The 14,507-nt window shown below is 41.8% G+C and overlaps 1 protein-coding gene across 1 annotated transcript; it reads right to left on the bottom strand.

Annotated features, from left to right (window-relative positions):
* Positions 1-7,040: 7,040 nt before the first annotated feature.
* LOC126563940 (tyrosine-protein kinase hopscotch) lies at positions 7,041-13,982 on the bottom strand. The gene is made up of 13 exons (XM_050220802.1): positions 13,737-13,982; positions 11,580-11,902; positions 11,209-11,479; positions 10,966-11,123; positions 10,770-10,865; positions 9,975-10,088; positions 9,586-9,884; positions 9,364-9,491; positions 8,631-9,282; positions 8,342-8,455; positions 7,710-8,260; positions 7,261-7,598; positions 7,041-7,188 (listed from the first exon to the last, which is right to left on the bottom strand). The coding sequence occupies exons 1-13, from the start codon at positions 13,980-13,982 to the stop codon at positions 7,041-7,043; spliced, it is 3,438 nt and encodes a 1,145-aa protein (XP_050076759.1).
* Between the last annotated feature and the right edge of the window lie 525 nt (positions 13,983-14,507).

The raw sequence follows: 14,507 nt of genomic DNA, 5'->3' as shown, positions 1-14,507 counted from the left end.
ATAGAGCTTTGAAGGGTGTGATTGTACAGGCGGTGATCAAATAACACCTTCGACGAGAAGACAGTGGCGCGAAAATGAAAGCAAAAATATAATTAATGACGCAAATGCAAATAAAAATTACATTTTGGAGACAAAAAACTCATCAAAACGAAATAATGAAAGAATCCTGCATCAATTTGCTTGAGGCGATCTGGTGACCAAGACGGTAGAGGCAACAGTCTTCACACAGCAATACCTAGTATCGCATTTTATTCGGATTGTCCCGTCCTGTTTCCCATAACTCAAGGAAACCGGACATGTAGAAGATGTCGATGCTTGCACACTGAAAATTGTCTTAATACTAGGAAAATAATGGAGCAATATTTATTAAAGCGAAAATCATGTAGGAGGATAGTATGACAAAACGAAGAGTAGAAAGAACGATAAAGAATTTCATTGAAGACAAGGGAATCTGATACTGGTACAGAAATTTAAAGCCCCCACAGTACACGTTTGCAAATCCGAGAGAAATATATCCTATCTGTGAGGAAGCGGTTTGGTAGATAAGTGGCGTAATATCGACGAAAGTCCTAGTTTTAACTCCACCCCGCCAGTTATTCCATGAACAGGACTGAACTGACAGACCAATCACGTGTACATAGTTGGTAAGAGTAGGAGTATGGTAAGTGTAAATGGAAATAAAATGAGAAGGCCACGGGCCACAGGAAATTTCAAATAGTTGAAAATTATGTGGAAGTTTTAAAAAAGCGTCATAAATACGATTGCAGCTTTGCTACGTTACCTCGTTAAGGTAGATTGTGTGTATGCGCGAGTTTCTCAAAAAGCAATTTCATAGCGAAAAAAGTTCAAAAACACGAAAGCGAAAAGCTGAGATTTTCGGGAGAAATGATGCGCTCTAGAATGAAAGCAGCAACGTCGACTACCCGTGAATAATTTTCGTTCGTGAAAAATCCAATGCCGGCGATAACAGGTTGGCTGATAAGTCCCCGGTCTAACAAAGAAAAACATATTTTTTTGTCAAAATTCGTTTTTATTATTCAACATAGTTCCCTACAAGAGCGATACAACGATTATAACGACCTTCCAATTTTTTGATACCATTTTGGTAGTACTCCTTCGGTTTTGCCTCAAAATAGGCCTCAGTTTCGGCGACCACCTCTTCATTGCAGCCAATTTTTTTCCATGCGAGCATCCTTTTGAGGTCTGAGAACAAGAAAAAGTCGCTGGGGCCAGATCTGGAGAATACGGTGGGTGGGGAAGCAATTCGAAGCCCAATTCATGAATTTTTGCCATCATTCTCAATGACTTGTGGCACGGTGCGTTGTCTTGGTGGAACAACACTTTTTCCTTCTTCGTTCTTTTTTCGTTCGTCAAGCAACCAAAAGTTGCTTGACAAAAGACGCTCTGTCTCACAAACTAATTGACATACAGACGTCAAATTTTGACACGAATCATTTGAAGGTTGGTGCTATATAAAAATAATATGCATTTAATACTAGCGGCGCATTCTATGTGTCAGACCGAAGACTTATCAGCCAACCTGTTAGTCCTAGAAAGCTTCTTTCGTGTCGTAGAGACCGGGAACGATGATTAGAAAACAACTAAACCTTCGTTACTATCACAGGAAAACCATTCAAATCAGGATCATAACAAAGGTTCAGTGTTCTACAACACAATGATTTGTTCTTCAGTACTTACCCAAGTTCCCCGTACATAAAAATGTGACTTATCTATCTGGCACAGTGATTCCATACACCCACATCGTCTTACCGACGACTTAAACCGCAATTGAGGAATGGAGCAATAATTTAGATCACCTTTCGGATATTTTCGATCGAACACTCTTCGATTACATTTTGAATTGCACGATTTATTTTGCCTTATCTTCTTCACCTTCACTTAAATCTTGTTTTCACTTGTGAACACCGATAAACATCTAGTTTTTTTTTGCTTGCATTACTCAATCTCATTACGAGGAAGATAACCTTTTTTTCTCTTGTTTACCACATTTGTGTGTGTGTGTGTTTTCTATAATGTTTGATCAATGTCCTGTGACGTGTGATGGGGGCTGGTGGATCAATTGTTTTTTAGTGTTGTTCACGTTTTGCTTTCACGACGAAGACAATTACATTAAAAAAGTGGGACAATTGATCTTCTAATTCGTTTATCCGTTACAGTTTTCATTCACCTAGCGCGTGCGCCCTCCCCTTGGGATAATAAAACAACAAGTTTTCCACAAGTGTACAAGGGAAAGAAGAGATGGGGAGAAACGGGGAGCACATGAAGCGCCCCTTTCACCAACATCTTAATAGTTACATCTCGATCGTTACACAAAATCACATTTCCGTTATTCCCAAGAAATTGCCCAATTAAAATGGACGAGAACAATTTAAAACATGCACCACACGTGTGCATCTCGGTTTACATCCTTTCTTTTTATTCTGAAAGCTGCTCCAAATGAGCCTTCTCAATTCCCTTCATGATCAATCATTCTGACCCCGCTTGTGTTCTGATGGTGTGTTCCATCGATTTTGTCGATTTTGTTCAAGCAATTAGACGCTACTTGGAACTTAAAAAGATGGGCCTGGTTTCTTAATATCTTTATCAAATCCTATCCTGTTAGAGTATGCTCGAATATTCAAAGCTTAATGGCCGCTAACGAAACGAAAATAAATACATTCGTAAGCAAATCAGTTCGTAAAAAAAAGCTATCACTATCTAATCTCGCAACCTAACGCGATTGGTCAAAAAGGCAAATATAGAGTTGTTCTTCTCAAAGGTACTTGAGTACTTATAAAAAAGGGGAGGTGAGAAAATCGGAGCAAATCATTTTCCCTTCTAGCGAAAAGCTCATAAGATGTTGCTGGACAAAACATCTTGCCAACTGTTGGGTCAACTGTTTTTGTTTTGTTTTCTTCTCGTATCTATCTAAGTATAAGTAAGCCTGAATTGGCGCAACTCGTAAGGCGCATATACATACATCATACATATATAATATATATATTTTAACACAACCATTGCAGCAGCGCGCGTGCACACAAACGAAGTAAGTAAAGGTGGCTCAGTAGTAATAGTAGTAGTAATAGTTTTAGTAGTAGTAGTAGAATGAATTAGCCTGAGGCATTCGCTAAACCTTAAAAACGGCGTTGTGTGCTTATTCTTATTATCGTCCATTTTCTATACAACAAGCGCAACAGGATATATAATATTAACAGAACGATTTTCCTAAGGGGTCAACGAACCTTGTCACAATTGTTTTGTGTTGTAGCGCCTTCAAAAAACAAAACCCAACAGGGGATGAAACCGGAGCAAACCTAAGTTTTGTTTAAAACTAACCTTTTTCTTGTATATAAAAATAATTATATGAATTCATCTCTCTCTTTCTCTATCTTTCTATCTCGCTTCGGACCGATAATCGGGATCAATATAAACTATATACTACGTCAATCACATTCCCTTACTTTTCCTCGCCTTAATCTGATCTTAATGATCTAAAATGACTAATAAACAGACCGGGGCGCTAATCTCTTACATGCGCACTCACGCAGACACACGCTTTATACAGAATGTTGTGAAATGGTAGCAGCATCATATACTTTTTCTATTTTTATTTCGTATATCGTATAATCGTATCTAGAATAAATTCTACATACAGTTACCATTTTGCAACACACTGCTAAACCTTAAGTCTGCGTGGATGATGATGATGGATGGTGGGTGGGTTTTGGAGGAAAAAGCAATGGAAAACTTAAAATTATCGAACAATGTACACAACAAACACGCCTTTTTTCGCGTAGTTTTCTTCCTTCGTCATTCTATCATCCATCAACATTTTGTTTTGTGTAACTACCGCACAACAATTCCATTAGTCCGTGTATTTTGGGGTGGAGAAACCATTTGTTTGACGACGCTCACTCACTCTATATCAACACTTTTTTTTCTTCTTTGTTCTACTACCTTAAGCAACATTCTTCCGCCTCTTTGCTAATTGGCATGAACTATACACACTCACACACACACACACATATACATATCTTGGAATTAATTTCTTTAAGTCCTTCGTGCGCTTCAGTCAAGATTTTATCCAAGAACGTGGAAAGTGGGGCGCTTTGTGGTAAAGTATCGTGCGGTAATCTAATTACACTAACATGACCGGGCCTCCCCTAGCCAAACAACGTTTTTTCTCTAGGCCCCCTACAAATACCTTTTCACCAGGACACACATCTTCCATTTTTTTTTCTAAAGCAAAGTGTGTACTTCCATTGGTCAATTTACGTTTTTATGAATTCCGAATTTGCATATTAAGTTTGCATTCTTTCATTTCTTTTTGTTCTTGTTTGCTAGTAGTTGCGAATAATTTGCTTTATCTATATCATTCCTTTTTTTGTGTCTCATTAATTGTGTGCATGTATATACGTATTCTTCTTCTTCTTTTTTGTTCATTAAAACTTTTCTACGTTTTTTTCTCTTTCTTCTATATGTTGTTCTTTGTATGTTTGAAACCACCGTGTGCAGAATGTGTTGAAGCAATATGACTATTATTATTATTGTTAAGCGACTACTCTCGTAAAAGTTTCCTTTTCCTGGCGCCTACTGTGTTCTACATATTCCGTGCTGTTCTACGCTTACGGTACATTTTGCATGTCTTTTTAAGTTTCTCTCCTCGTTTGTTTGTTTCCCAGATAGTGTCATGGCGGCTGTTGTTTTTGCGCTACTGTTTTTTTTTATCTCGTTGTTTGAACACACTTCAATTTGTTTTACTTTATCTTTTTGCTATCTTTTTTCCAGGTTTTTTTAAACTCTTTGTCTTCGGGTTTCAAATTTAAGTGGCACTTTGAGAAATTGATCTATGTTTAATTCATTACGTTAATATTTGTTCTTAGTTTTGTCTTTTTTCTTCTTCTCTGAACTTGCATTTACTTCTTCGTTTTTCTCAATCGTTATTATGTGTTCAACTACACTTTCCTTCCTGGTCAGGATATGATCAGGATCAATTTTTTTCTTAATGACGGAAGTGTTTGATTCACACATTCCTGTAACATATCAGGGTGAATTGATTTACGTTTCGAACAAGTATAGTAAAACTCCTATCATCGATGGTCGTTTGTTTCTTTTCGGAAAGTTGCCACACTACTAAGTATCCGCGAGTGTGTGTGTGATCAGGACGGTTGTACCGTATAATCCCGGTACACACGCACACAAACACATGGTTGGCAAAAACTTTGAACTATATTGGAAGCGTTTTTCAAATTTGGTTCGCAGTAATGTGGTCGTCCCTCGCGCATTGTTGGTCGTCATCGTTGTACTGAATAACAAACTCAGTTGTATTTTCTACATCGTTCGGTCTTAAATAACTTTTTTTTCACTATCTCAGCCTTGGGGAGGGGAGATCCTAAGCGAAAATGCTCCACACCCGGCGCACTATACTAGAGTTCAGAATAAAATTCTTCATAGTAAAAAAGTGTAGTCAGAATAGATTATAGAAAAAGAAAAAAAAAACGGTGCAAAACTATTGTTTTTTTTTTCACCAAAAAGGTTTTTTCACAAAAATCACGCTTGATGTTGCGTTTCATCGCGTGCTTGTTGCTAGTAGGTAAATATTTCTTCGCTGGTAAATTGTACGAATTAGATCGGGTTTAGTTTCTTTTTGTTTCCCTTCGTTTAGAAAGTTTTTTTTTTACTTCAGAGTGCTTTCAGCTGTGGTTTTGTGTATTTTTTTTTCCTTTCTCCTTTTTAGGCTACTTCTTCGATAAACTTATTCGAGTTTAATATAGGACCATTTTGGTTGTTCGCGTTTCGTGTGTTTTTTTTCTTCTTCTTCAAATTTCACTAATAAGCCACATCTATGTATACATAATCACGGCACATACATTTCATCTCATTCCTCGGTTCATGTTTAGGGAGGGAGGGGAGTTTTAGCAATTATTCCTTTACGGTGTTTTTTCCCCCATCTGTTTTCTTCTGCTTTGTGCAAGTTTAATTGCTTTTGCATCGCTTTTTCAACCATTATTTTCTTCTTATTACGACATTAGGCGCACATTGGCAAATACAAACTACACAGTTTTTTTACGAGTAAAGTGACAACATTACTTTCAGTTAGTTAGGTGTGTGAGTGTGTTTTATCTATTCTTATCAGTTTTTTTTTTAAATTCTATACACTTGTTGCGTGAAAAGCGCAAAAAACCAAAAATCAATACTATTTTTATACACCACCGCTAGAACACGGGACGAAGAGTATTTCTCTTGTAAAAAGGACAACCATGAAGATTCGTTCACACAATACATTTTTTTTTTGTACATTGCAGCAGGTTTTTCTTCTTTTCTTTTGTCTCCTTTTTTCGTCTAGGGCTTACCAGGAACGGCTAAAACGTCATTAATTTTTTATTCTGCAGTGTTCTGTCTTTGCAAGTGCGAATGTTGGTTTGGATGTTACTGTACTTTCTCTCTACACTACTGCACAACAAATAGCATGTATGTGTGACTGTGTCTCTGGCTAATGATCATCAAAATTGACAACATTTGAAGATGTGTGTTGGTGAGTATAGAGAGGAAGGTAGCATATCAGTGCGTGCGAATCGTAACCAACTGTTAGCAGCGTTTTTTTAATCTTTTCTTTTAGGCAGGACGAATTGTTCTTTTTTTAACAACCATTTTAGGTCACAATATATAACTCACCATGGGCGATGGAGCGTGTGCGGTGTGCACGGTCGGTTTTTTTTTTTTTTCTATACACATTACTATCAATTCAGAGTCATACACGCACACACGTTCACACGCAGCATGGTGTGATGCTTATCTTTGAGTTTAAAATATAGATCTAACACAACACCCTTAGCCCAGCGGAGTCAGGCTTACGGGGTTTTCCTCCTTTCCTACGGTTAAATTAAATTCTTTTCACATTTGGATCAAACCATGGCTCATACCGATACGGCAACAACATGATCTTTAGCACTATTCACAGATTCTAACATATGAGTCGAGAGCTTGTTTTTGAAAAGAAGAGGCTCACCCATCCGCATATTGCACGTAACCTCCCCCCTTCAATAAATCGGTTCACCGTACTGATTTATCATATCGTTAAGTTCCTCCAGCAGTTCGCTAAACGTCATCCGTTCGTGCGGATTTCGCTTAAAGCAGGGTGCCATTACCTTGTCGTATACATAGGAAAATGGTTCTGGAAGCTGTAATCTATAATGAGGGAAGACGAAAATAAAAATTATTTGAAAAGAAATAAAAATTTTATAAAGAAGCTATACGAACATCTTAGTGTCGCGCTGCAACAGTTGATACAACTGAGTCGCACTTTTGACGTCCACGTGCCCGTACGGCACGTTGCCGAACGTAAACATTTCGTACAGCGTCACACCGAACGACCAGACGTCTGATTGGAAGGAATATTTCTGCGTTTCGAGCGTTTCCGGTGCGTACCAGCGGATCGGAAGTTCGCGGCTGTGACGTGCAACATAATAGTTACCACCTTCGGTCACCTGTGCCAGTCCAAAGTCCGATATCTTTACGCAGTTTTTACTTTCCACCAGAATGTTGCGTGCCGCCAGATCACGGTGGACGATCTTCTTCTCAAAGAGATAGTGCATGCCCTAAGGAAGAGAGAGAGAGAGAGAGAGAGAGAGAGAGAGAGAGAGAGAGAGAGATAGAATTTTTAATTATACTACTTTTTCGCTTCCTATGCAAGAGGATTTAAGTATTACATTTGCAATATCCCGTGCCATCCACAGTAAGTCCGGATCCTTCAGATCGCATCGCTTGTAGCCAATGTAATCCAGTAACGATCCCATTGGGACATACTCCATCACCACCACCAGCTTATCATGCTCCTCGATAAAGCGGATAAACTCCACAATGTTTTTGTGCCGCAAACTCTTCATAATGTCAACCTCCCGCCGGAAATCATCCTTCACCCGGCCCAAATCGGGCCGATCGTCGTAGATCGTTTTCAGCGCAACTGCTCTTGCCGGATGGTTGTCACGCTCGAGCGTACCCCGATACACCCGACCATAATTTCCTTCCCCGAGTATATTGTGGAAGAAGATGCGTTCGCTACTGTTAAGCTCAATGTAGTTCGAACAGTTGACGAAAGTTTTTTCGTAGTACGAATCACCGCTGAACCGGTTGATGGGATTTGAGAGTAGCGGGAGGGAACTGCTTCCGCTTGATGCGTTGCTGCGCAGCTCGCTATCACTTCCATTGCTGACGTACGATGAAGAGGTGCAGTCGGTGCGTGATCGAACCAGCGTGGAATCTGTGCAGAATAAATCGGGAATATTTCATGTTTACATTGTATCTATTTAAATTTTTAATTTTCAAAATTAAAATTACTCACTCGTTTCCATAGACAGGATACTATTTTTGAAGACAGATCCATTAAGCATGTTGCTTGTCGAATGACCGTTTACATGCCCATTTCCTACCATGCAATAGCTTCCGTCTAATTGACCTGTTTTAGGGTGTAATTAAAAAATAAATTAAATGTCAGTAAAAAAAAATCATATTGTTCACTCGAATAAAACAATTGTCGCTTTTGTATGATGACACGTCCGATATGGACATAGCTTGCTATAAAATGAACTACTGCTTGTCCTTTGCAACTGGTGTTTAAAACGAATACTTACGTGCATGCACCAACAGTCCCACGATTGTTTGCGGTGCCAGTCGTTTGTCCGGATCCGGATGCCACCCACAGCTTAAACACTCATAGATCTGCTTCGATTCCTTCAGCTCCTGGGGCATCGTCTGAAGCCATTTCCGAGACGGCAAGAGCTCCGCCGGCTTGTACACGTGCATTTTAGTACCTCGGCTAAATATTTCCCACAGCGTCGAGGTGCAGGCCCACACATCGGTGGCCGGATCTTGCCGCAAGCTGGCAACACTCTGCTCGCTAAGATCCTGATACTCGTACGGTATCCAAAGCAGATCGTGCTTGGTCAACGGTCGCTGCCCATGCATACCCGGATCGCCAAGCTTGGCAAGAACGCGCTGTTCCCCATCGTCGTACTGCGTCACCAACATCGACGAACATCGTATGTGCCCGTGTATGATGGAATGCTTCTGCAAATAGTAAAGCGCACGAGCAAGCGAATGGCCTATCTCGATCAGTGCCGTCGGACGGACCGAAGTGCGCCGTGCTCGCAAAAACTCATCCAATCGGCCATAACGCGGGAATTCTAGCACCATCGTGATTGGCTTACACACGGTCATACCGTAAAGCTTAATGATATCGATCGAATCGATCGTTGCCCACTGGCCGGCCACCTGCAGAAAGTCCTGCGGAAGAGAAATAGCACCAGGGAGTGGTTAGTAATGAAAGGGGGTGGGAGATAAACGTGGTGAGATTATCACCCTTACCTTAAGATAATCTCCTTCCTTTTCGTTCTTGAGTAATTTAAGCGTCACCTCCATCTTGCTATTGTTCGGAAGCAAAAAGTCTGCCCGCGTACGCTTCGTGAATCCATCGCTTTCGTCTTCCACGGGATCTGAGAGGCAATAGTACAAGAACACGGTAATAGTCAACAGTGAAAAATAATCATTTCGCCTAATTATTTGACAAACTTTTCTAATCATACGCACTTCGATTGATAACCAGCTCCTTGGCGGCATTGATAATGCAGGCCCGTTTTTGTCCCAGCTCTTGCGTACCGCCACGCAACAAGCGTTTCGGGGAGGTCTTTTGGGTTGGCCGGCAGAGTAGTAGATTCGGGGCGGTATCGTTGTCAGACGGCGGCAACCGATACACGCTCGTTATCGCTGGGTTGAGGTTTTTCAGCGCTTCTGTCAGCTGGTTGTAGCGGTTTACCTGTTCCTCCTGCTCGCTCTGCACGTGCCACTGATCTTCGACGTGAATAAGCTTGTACGTTTTTATCAGTCCACTGCGAGACGAAGGCGAGACAAAAAACGTAGAAAGCAATTGATAGCAAATAATTTACAAAACTGACGTCGCTCTCCTTTTGCATACTTACTCGGTTTCTAGCATATCGACATAGTACGTATCGTACCGCTCCTCGCATTGACGTATAATGCATGCGCCGCAACTACTGTTCTTTTCCCGAATTTTGTCGGTGGAATATTTTCCGCTAAAAAGGACGAAAGCGTAACGAAAGCGAAAATGTAACCAATACAGTCCCCTACTCTTGCTAATTCCCTTAAGGTATGCAAAAATTCCAGTTAAACCACGTGGCCGTTAAAAGGTTAAGGACATTTGGAAGATTTCGTTGCAGCTTCGTTTGCTTTTTTAATATGAATTCTTCGTGCGTCAAGAAATTCTACACCAAAGATGTTCCAATCCGTTTTAGAACTTTTCCCCCCAAAATGTTTATAAATATGAATTGTAACAACATCTTTAGGCGTTGAAAATAATACACGGTTCATTCGTAAAATGTATCCCCAGCGCTTGCGTTTTCAGCACGTACGACCGAACTTTCCATTCACATCTTCTTGGGCCTCTAGGATTTGCGGCACGGTAGACGACACGCCAGTTCTAGGTATTGGCGGCAAAAACCGATGCCTACCCATCGCTCCACCGAACAACTTCAGGGCTAAGCCCTTTTTCCAAGAGATCTAAACGGTCTAACGGTACTGGATCGTCGCAATGCGATAGGAAAAACGGATCATTCGGGACGCAGGTCGGTTTTATGAATGAAACCCTACACAATTTCGTTGATTTTGCCGGAATCGGTTCCACTTTAACCATACCCAATACCATCAGCGTCACCCCACATCATCCCAACCAACAAAGGCTTTCGCTGCTTACTTACCCGATGGGTCCGTGGCACTTGAGTTCTTTCAGCAGGTTGAGCATCGGCGATGAAAGGTAGTCCTGACATAGATACACGGTCCATTTGCACATTAACCTGCAAGACGGGAAAGACAGGAACGCCGTATTTATATAAACCCTTAACCTGAATCGGCTGCATAATGTAAGCAAAATTTCGGGATGTCCTGGTCTCTTACCTATAGTAACCGGCTAGACAGGTTACGAAAGAGTTCAATTCAGTCTGATCATGAAAGTCTATACAGTATGGTTCGGACTGGTCTTCCAGGGCGAGTTTCACCGTCAGCTTTTCCACCAGTATGGTAAGTATTTCATCGATATTCGTCACATGTTGCCACTGTTGAAAATGGGAAGGAGAAGATAAAACTAAATAGCCGGCTCTAGAATTGAGGAAAGTGCATCTCCCTCTCCTTCAACGTTACCTTGCTGGCGTAGAACACCTTCAGGCCGGGTGTTGTCGTTGCTTCCTCATGCTCCAACGTTCGCTCCAGTCCACCACCGGTGGAACCGTACTTGGTTGTGTCGCGTGTAGTTGGCACCGTGCCGTAAGGTTGAAACCGTAGCTTTACCGGGCACTTACCGGTCCGTGAACTGAACTCACCGCGCGGGTACTGAATTTCGGCCGTATACTCCTCATACAGATAGCCCGGCGCGATGTTGTCGATATCGTTGATATACACATTCTTCACGTAGCTGATGATGATAATTGAGCAAAAGCGGGGTACACGAAAACGTCGTTAAGATATTTCGAAACGGGGACACAGGCGAGAGGGTGATCAGGTTTGCCACTTACTTGACGTCGTGATCTCGGTTTTGGATCGAGTTGAGTGATTCGAATATTCGCTTCTGTGCCACATTGACGAAACACACCGAATGTTCGCGGCTAATCTTGCGCGGGATGTACTTCTCGAAGTCGCGCTTCAGCTCGTTTAGGCCGACCTTATCCTCGATCATCTTCCGGTACATATCGTTCACAACATAGCCGAGTATTTTGTTCTTGTACTTCCGGTAGTCGATCTCCGGGATGCGGTTGTGCAGCAGGTCGTACCGGAGCTGGCTGTAGTAGTAGTTGAACAGCTCTTGGTCGAGCGCTTTCAGACAGGACAGATCGGGAACCTATCCATTACAGATGAAGGAAGAGAAGGAACGTTTCGGTGATGTAAATTGTCCAGAAAGTTGTATCAGTTCGGCTAACTGCAACGCAGTATGCGACCTCTGTTTTTCAAAGATTCTGTCTGTCTTTCCCGGTGGTACTGATGCTCCTGCTCCTAAATTGTTATAGCTAATGATGTATTAACACACCTTTTTTAGCAAGATTCTGAAGATTGTTTCCAATCGTGGTAGGCGAAACGCATATCCACAAATCCTTTAATAATCGGTATCATTGATGACCAAGTGAGTAGCGACTCTGGCGATCAAGTGTCAGGATTTTTTTCTCGATATCATTAGTCCACAAATTCTCAGATACCTTAGTATCTTAGGATATAAAATTGATGATAGGACATCACGTATACCACGAAAAAACATCTCAATTCGACTAGAGATCACCTGCCCTAGTGTCGTACTGTGCTCTATAGCACTGTCAACATTACGGGGCGTCTAGACACCAAAATGAAAGACAGTAAAGATAATAAGCTGCCCAGAGAAGCGACAATGTTTGCCAAAAACTGATAGACGACAACGATGCTGTTGGGATGCGATATAAATGGCGAGCTAGCTAAACCTAGCCTCCTTCCTCGTGAGGGAAACGGCCAACGATAAGCTTAGCTACGTGGTAAAAGCAAAATCCCATGAGGTGCAGAGTAATGCGCGTGGGGGTGTAGCAAATTGTTTAAAGCTCCATCATCATCCCTCTGCAGGCACAAGAGGCAGGCGCACTGTGTGTGTGTGTGTCTGCAATCCGGGAATGGGTAAATATTTTGCAATCTCATCACTTTCGTTTGTCTTGTGTCCCAGCGCAACAAACAGAGGCAGTAAAAACATCAGCAGTTTCTCCCGTGGTGTCTTCCGAGCGATACGGTCAGCTAGAAGCTGCACTCACCTTCGTAGGCGAATGTACGAATTCCACAAAATCGCAATCTCATCCCAACACACCGGTTGTATGTAAGGGGTGCGGCCCAACAGAAGTGAGACATTTAGGATACGGAACATGGGAACATGGAAAGATTCGTTAGTAGTAAACCCATACGATGATTATGACATTGGGTTACATTTTCATCTAAAAAAAAAATGTTGCAAGAAAAGATTATCTTCTTTACACCGTCCTGGAACTGGTACGGGGAAACGTATGCAGTTAGTAAGACAAATTGTAGGCTATTTGCCAAGGACACTGGACAACACGGCCAACTGCGGCGATTGACAAAGTTTAGTCAATCTGTTTGTTGTTCTACGAAAATGGCTAGCCAAGAGATAGAGCGCCAACGACGACCGTGAGGACGACGAATTAATTATGGATGCAAACGGGGGAAAACGGAAAATTAATATCCCGACCCCGGAAGCTTGCTCTGTCGATCGATGTGCAGTCAGCCCCTCCTGTCCCCGGTGTATCAGTTATGCATGAGCTGATGTTTAATGTATTAATGCTGTACGTAGTATTTCCCTGCTAGCTCCCTCCTCTGCCGATTCATAGAAATAAAATGCACGTTTTATACGGCGGTATCCGAGCACGGTGTTACAAATCTGACCGCTAAAGGAGGCTACGCCACAGCGCTAAAACCGCAAAAATCATCCATTATGAAAAAGGCTCAATTAATTTTATTAGTAACACAAGATTAATGCTGCTGGTGATATTTGCGTGGTGTTTCTCACAGGTACTGGTAGGTCTACTGTAGGTGTTGCAAATGAAAAGTTCTTTAGAACTTTCAATGGCATCAATTTGTAATATTTTTCTACATTTTACTATAATTCTTTAATGAGTCCATAAAATGTCTCCTCCTCCCCCTCGACTTACCTTGAATCGAAGCCGAAAGTCGTACTTCTTGTCCGCCGACGGACGACAGCATCCTGCCAGAAACCATTTTTCCCCATGCACTCGCAATCCGACCAGCGCAAAGACGACTGGTTTAATCTTTAGCTGCTGGCAGATCCACCGGCAGACGTGCTCGCACGTATTCTCCTCCTCCCGACCGGCAACTGGCACGTTGATGAAGCCGTCCGCCACATAGTTAAACACCTGGTACGATACTTCATCGGGCATAGCGCGATTTTCTTAGGCGTTGTATCGTAAGTCACCACGACAACACACACTATGGGCGGGAATAATGAGTGCTATAATATGCCCTCGCTTCACGCTGCTTAACAAATAGGACGTTTTACACTTTTTATATGGACGCAATTGCGAGTTACTGTCACTGCCTCCACATACAATCCATCCTGTGGCTGGCACCTTTTCTCTCTCCAACTATGTGCCACTAGCCTAGCGTTTTCCTCTTGGAGGATATATCAACGCGGCCAACAACTACATTCGCAACTTACTGATCTAAAACAGGTTCTAAAATCCCTATCCTGCTGCTATATTGAGACAACTTAGTCACTGCAGCATTGCGGAAGGCAGATACGCGCGTCAAGAGTACACATTAAAATTGGGAAACCTGCTAACTTGTGTGGCCACACATTCGAACAGAACTGGCACACTGTAGCGTGTGTTTTATCAATGCACATCTAAACGCACTTTGAACATTTCACAATATCACAGATCAAATTCCACGATTGAATCTCACAG

The sequence above is a fragment of the Anopheles maculipalpis genome, chromosome 3RL (assembly GCF_943734695.1).
Source record: "Anopheles maculipalpis chromosome 3RL, idAnoMacuDA_375_x, whole genome shotgun sequence".
Classification (NCBI taxonomy): domain Eukaryota; kingdom Metazoa; phylum Arthropoda; class Insecta; order Diptera; family Culicidae; genus Anopheles; species Anopheles maculipalpis.
The sequence above is the reverse complement of the archived record's forward strand: the minus strand, read 5'-3'. Positions and strand labels throughout refer to the sequence as shown.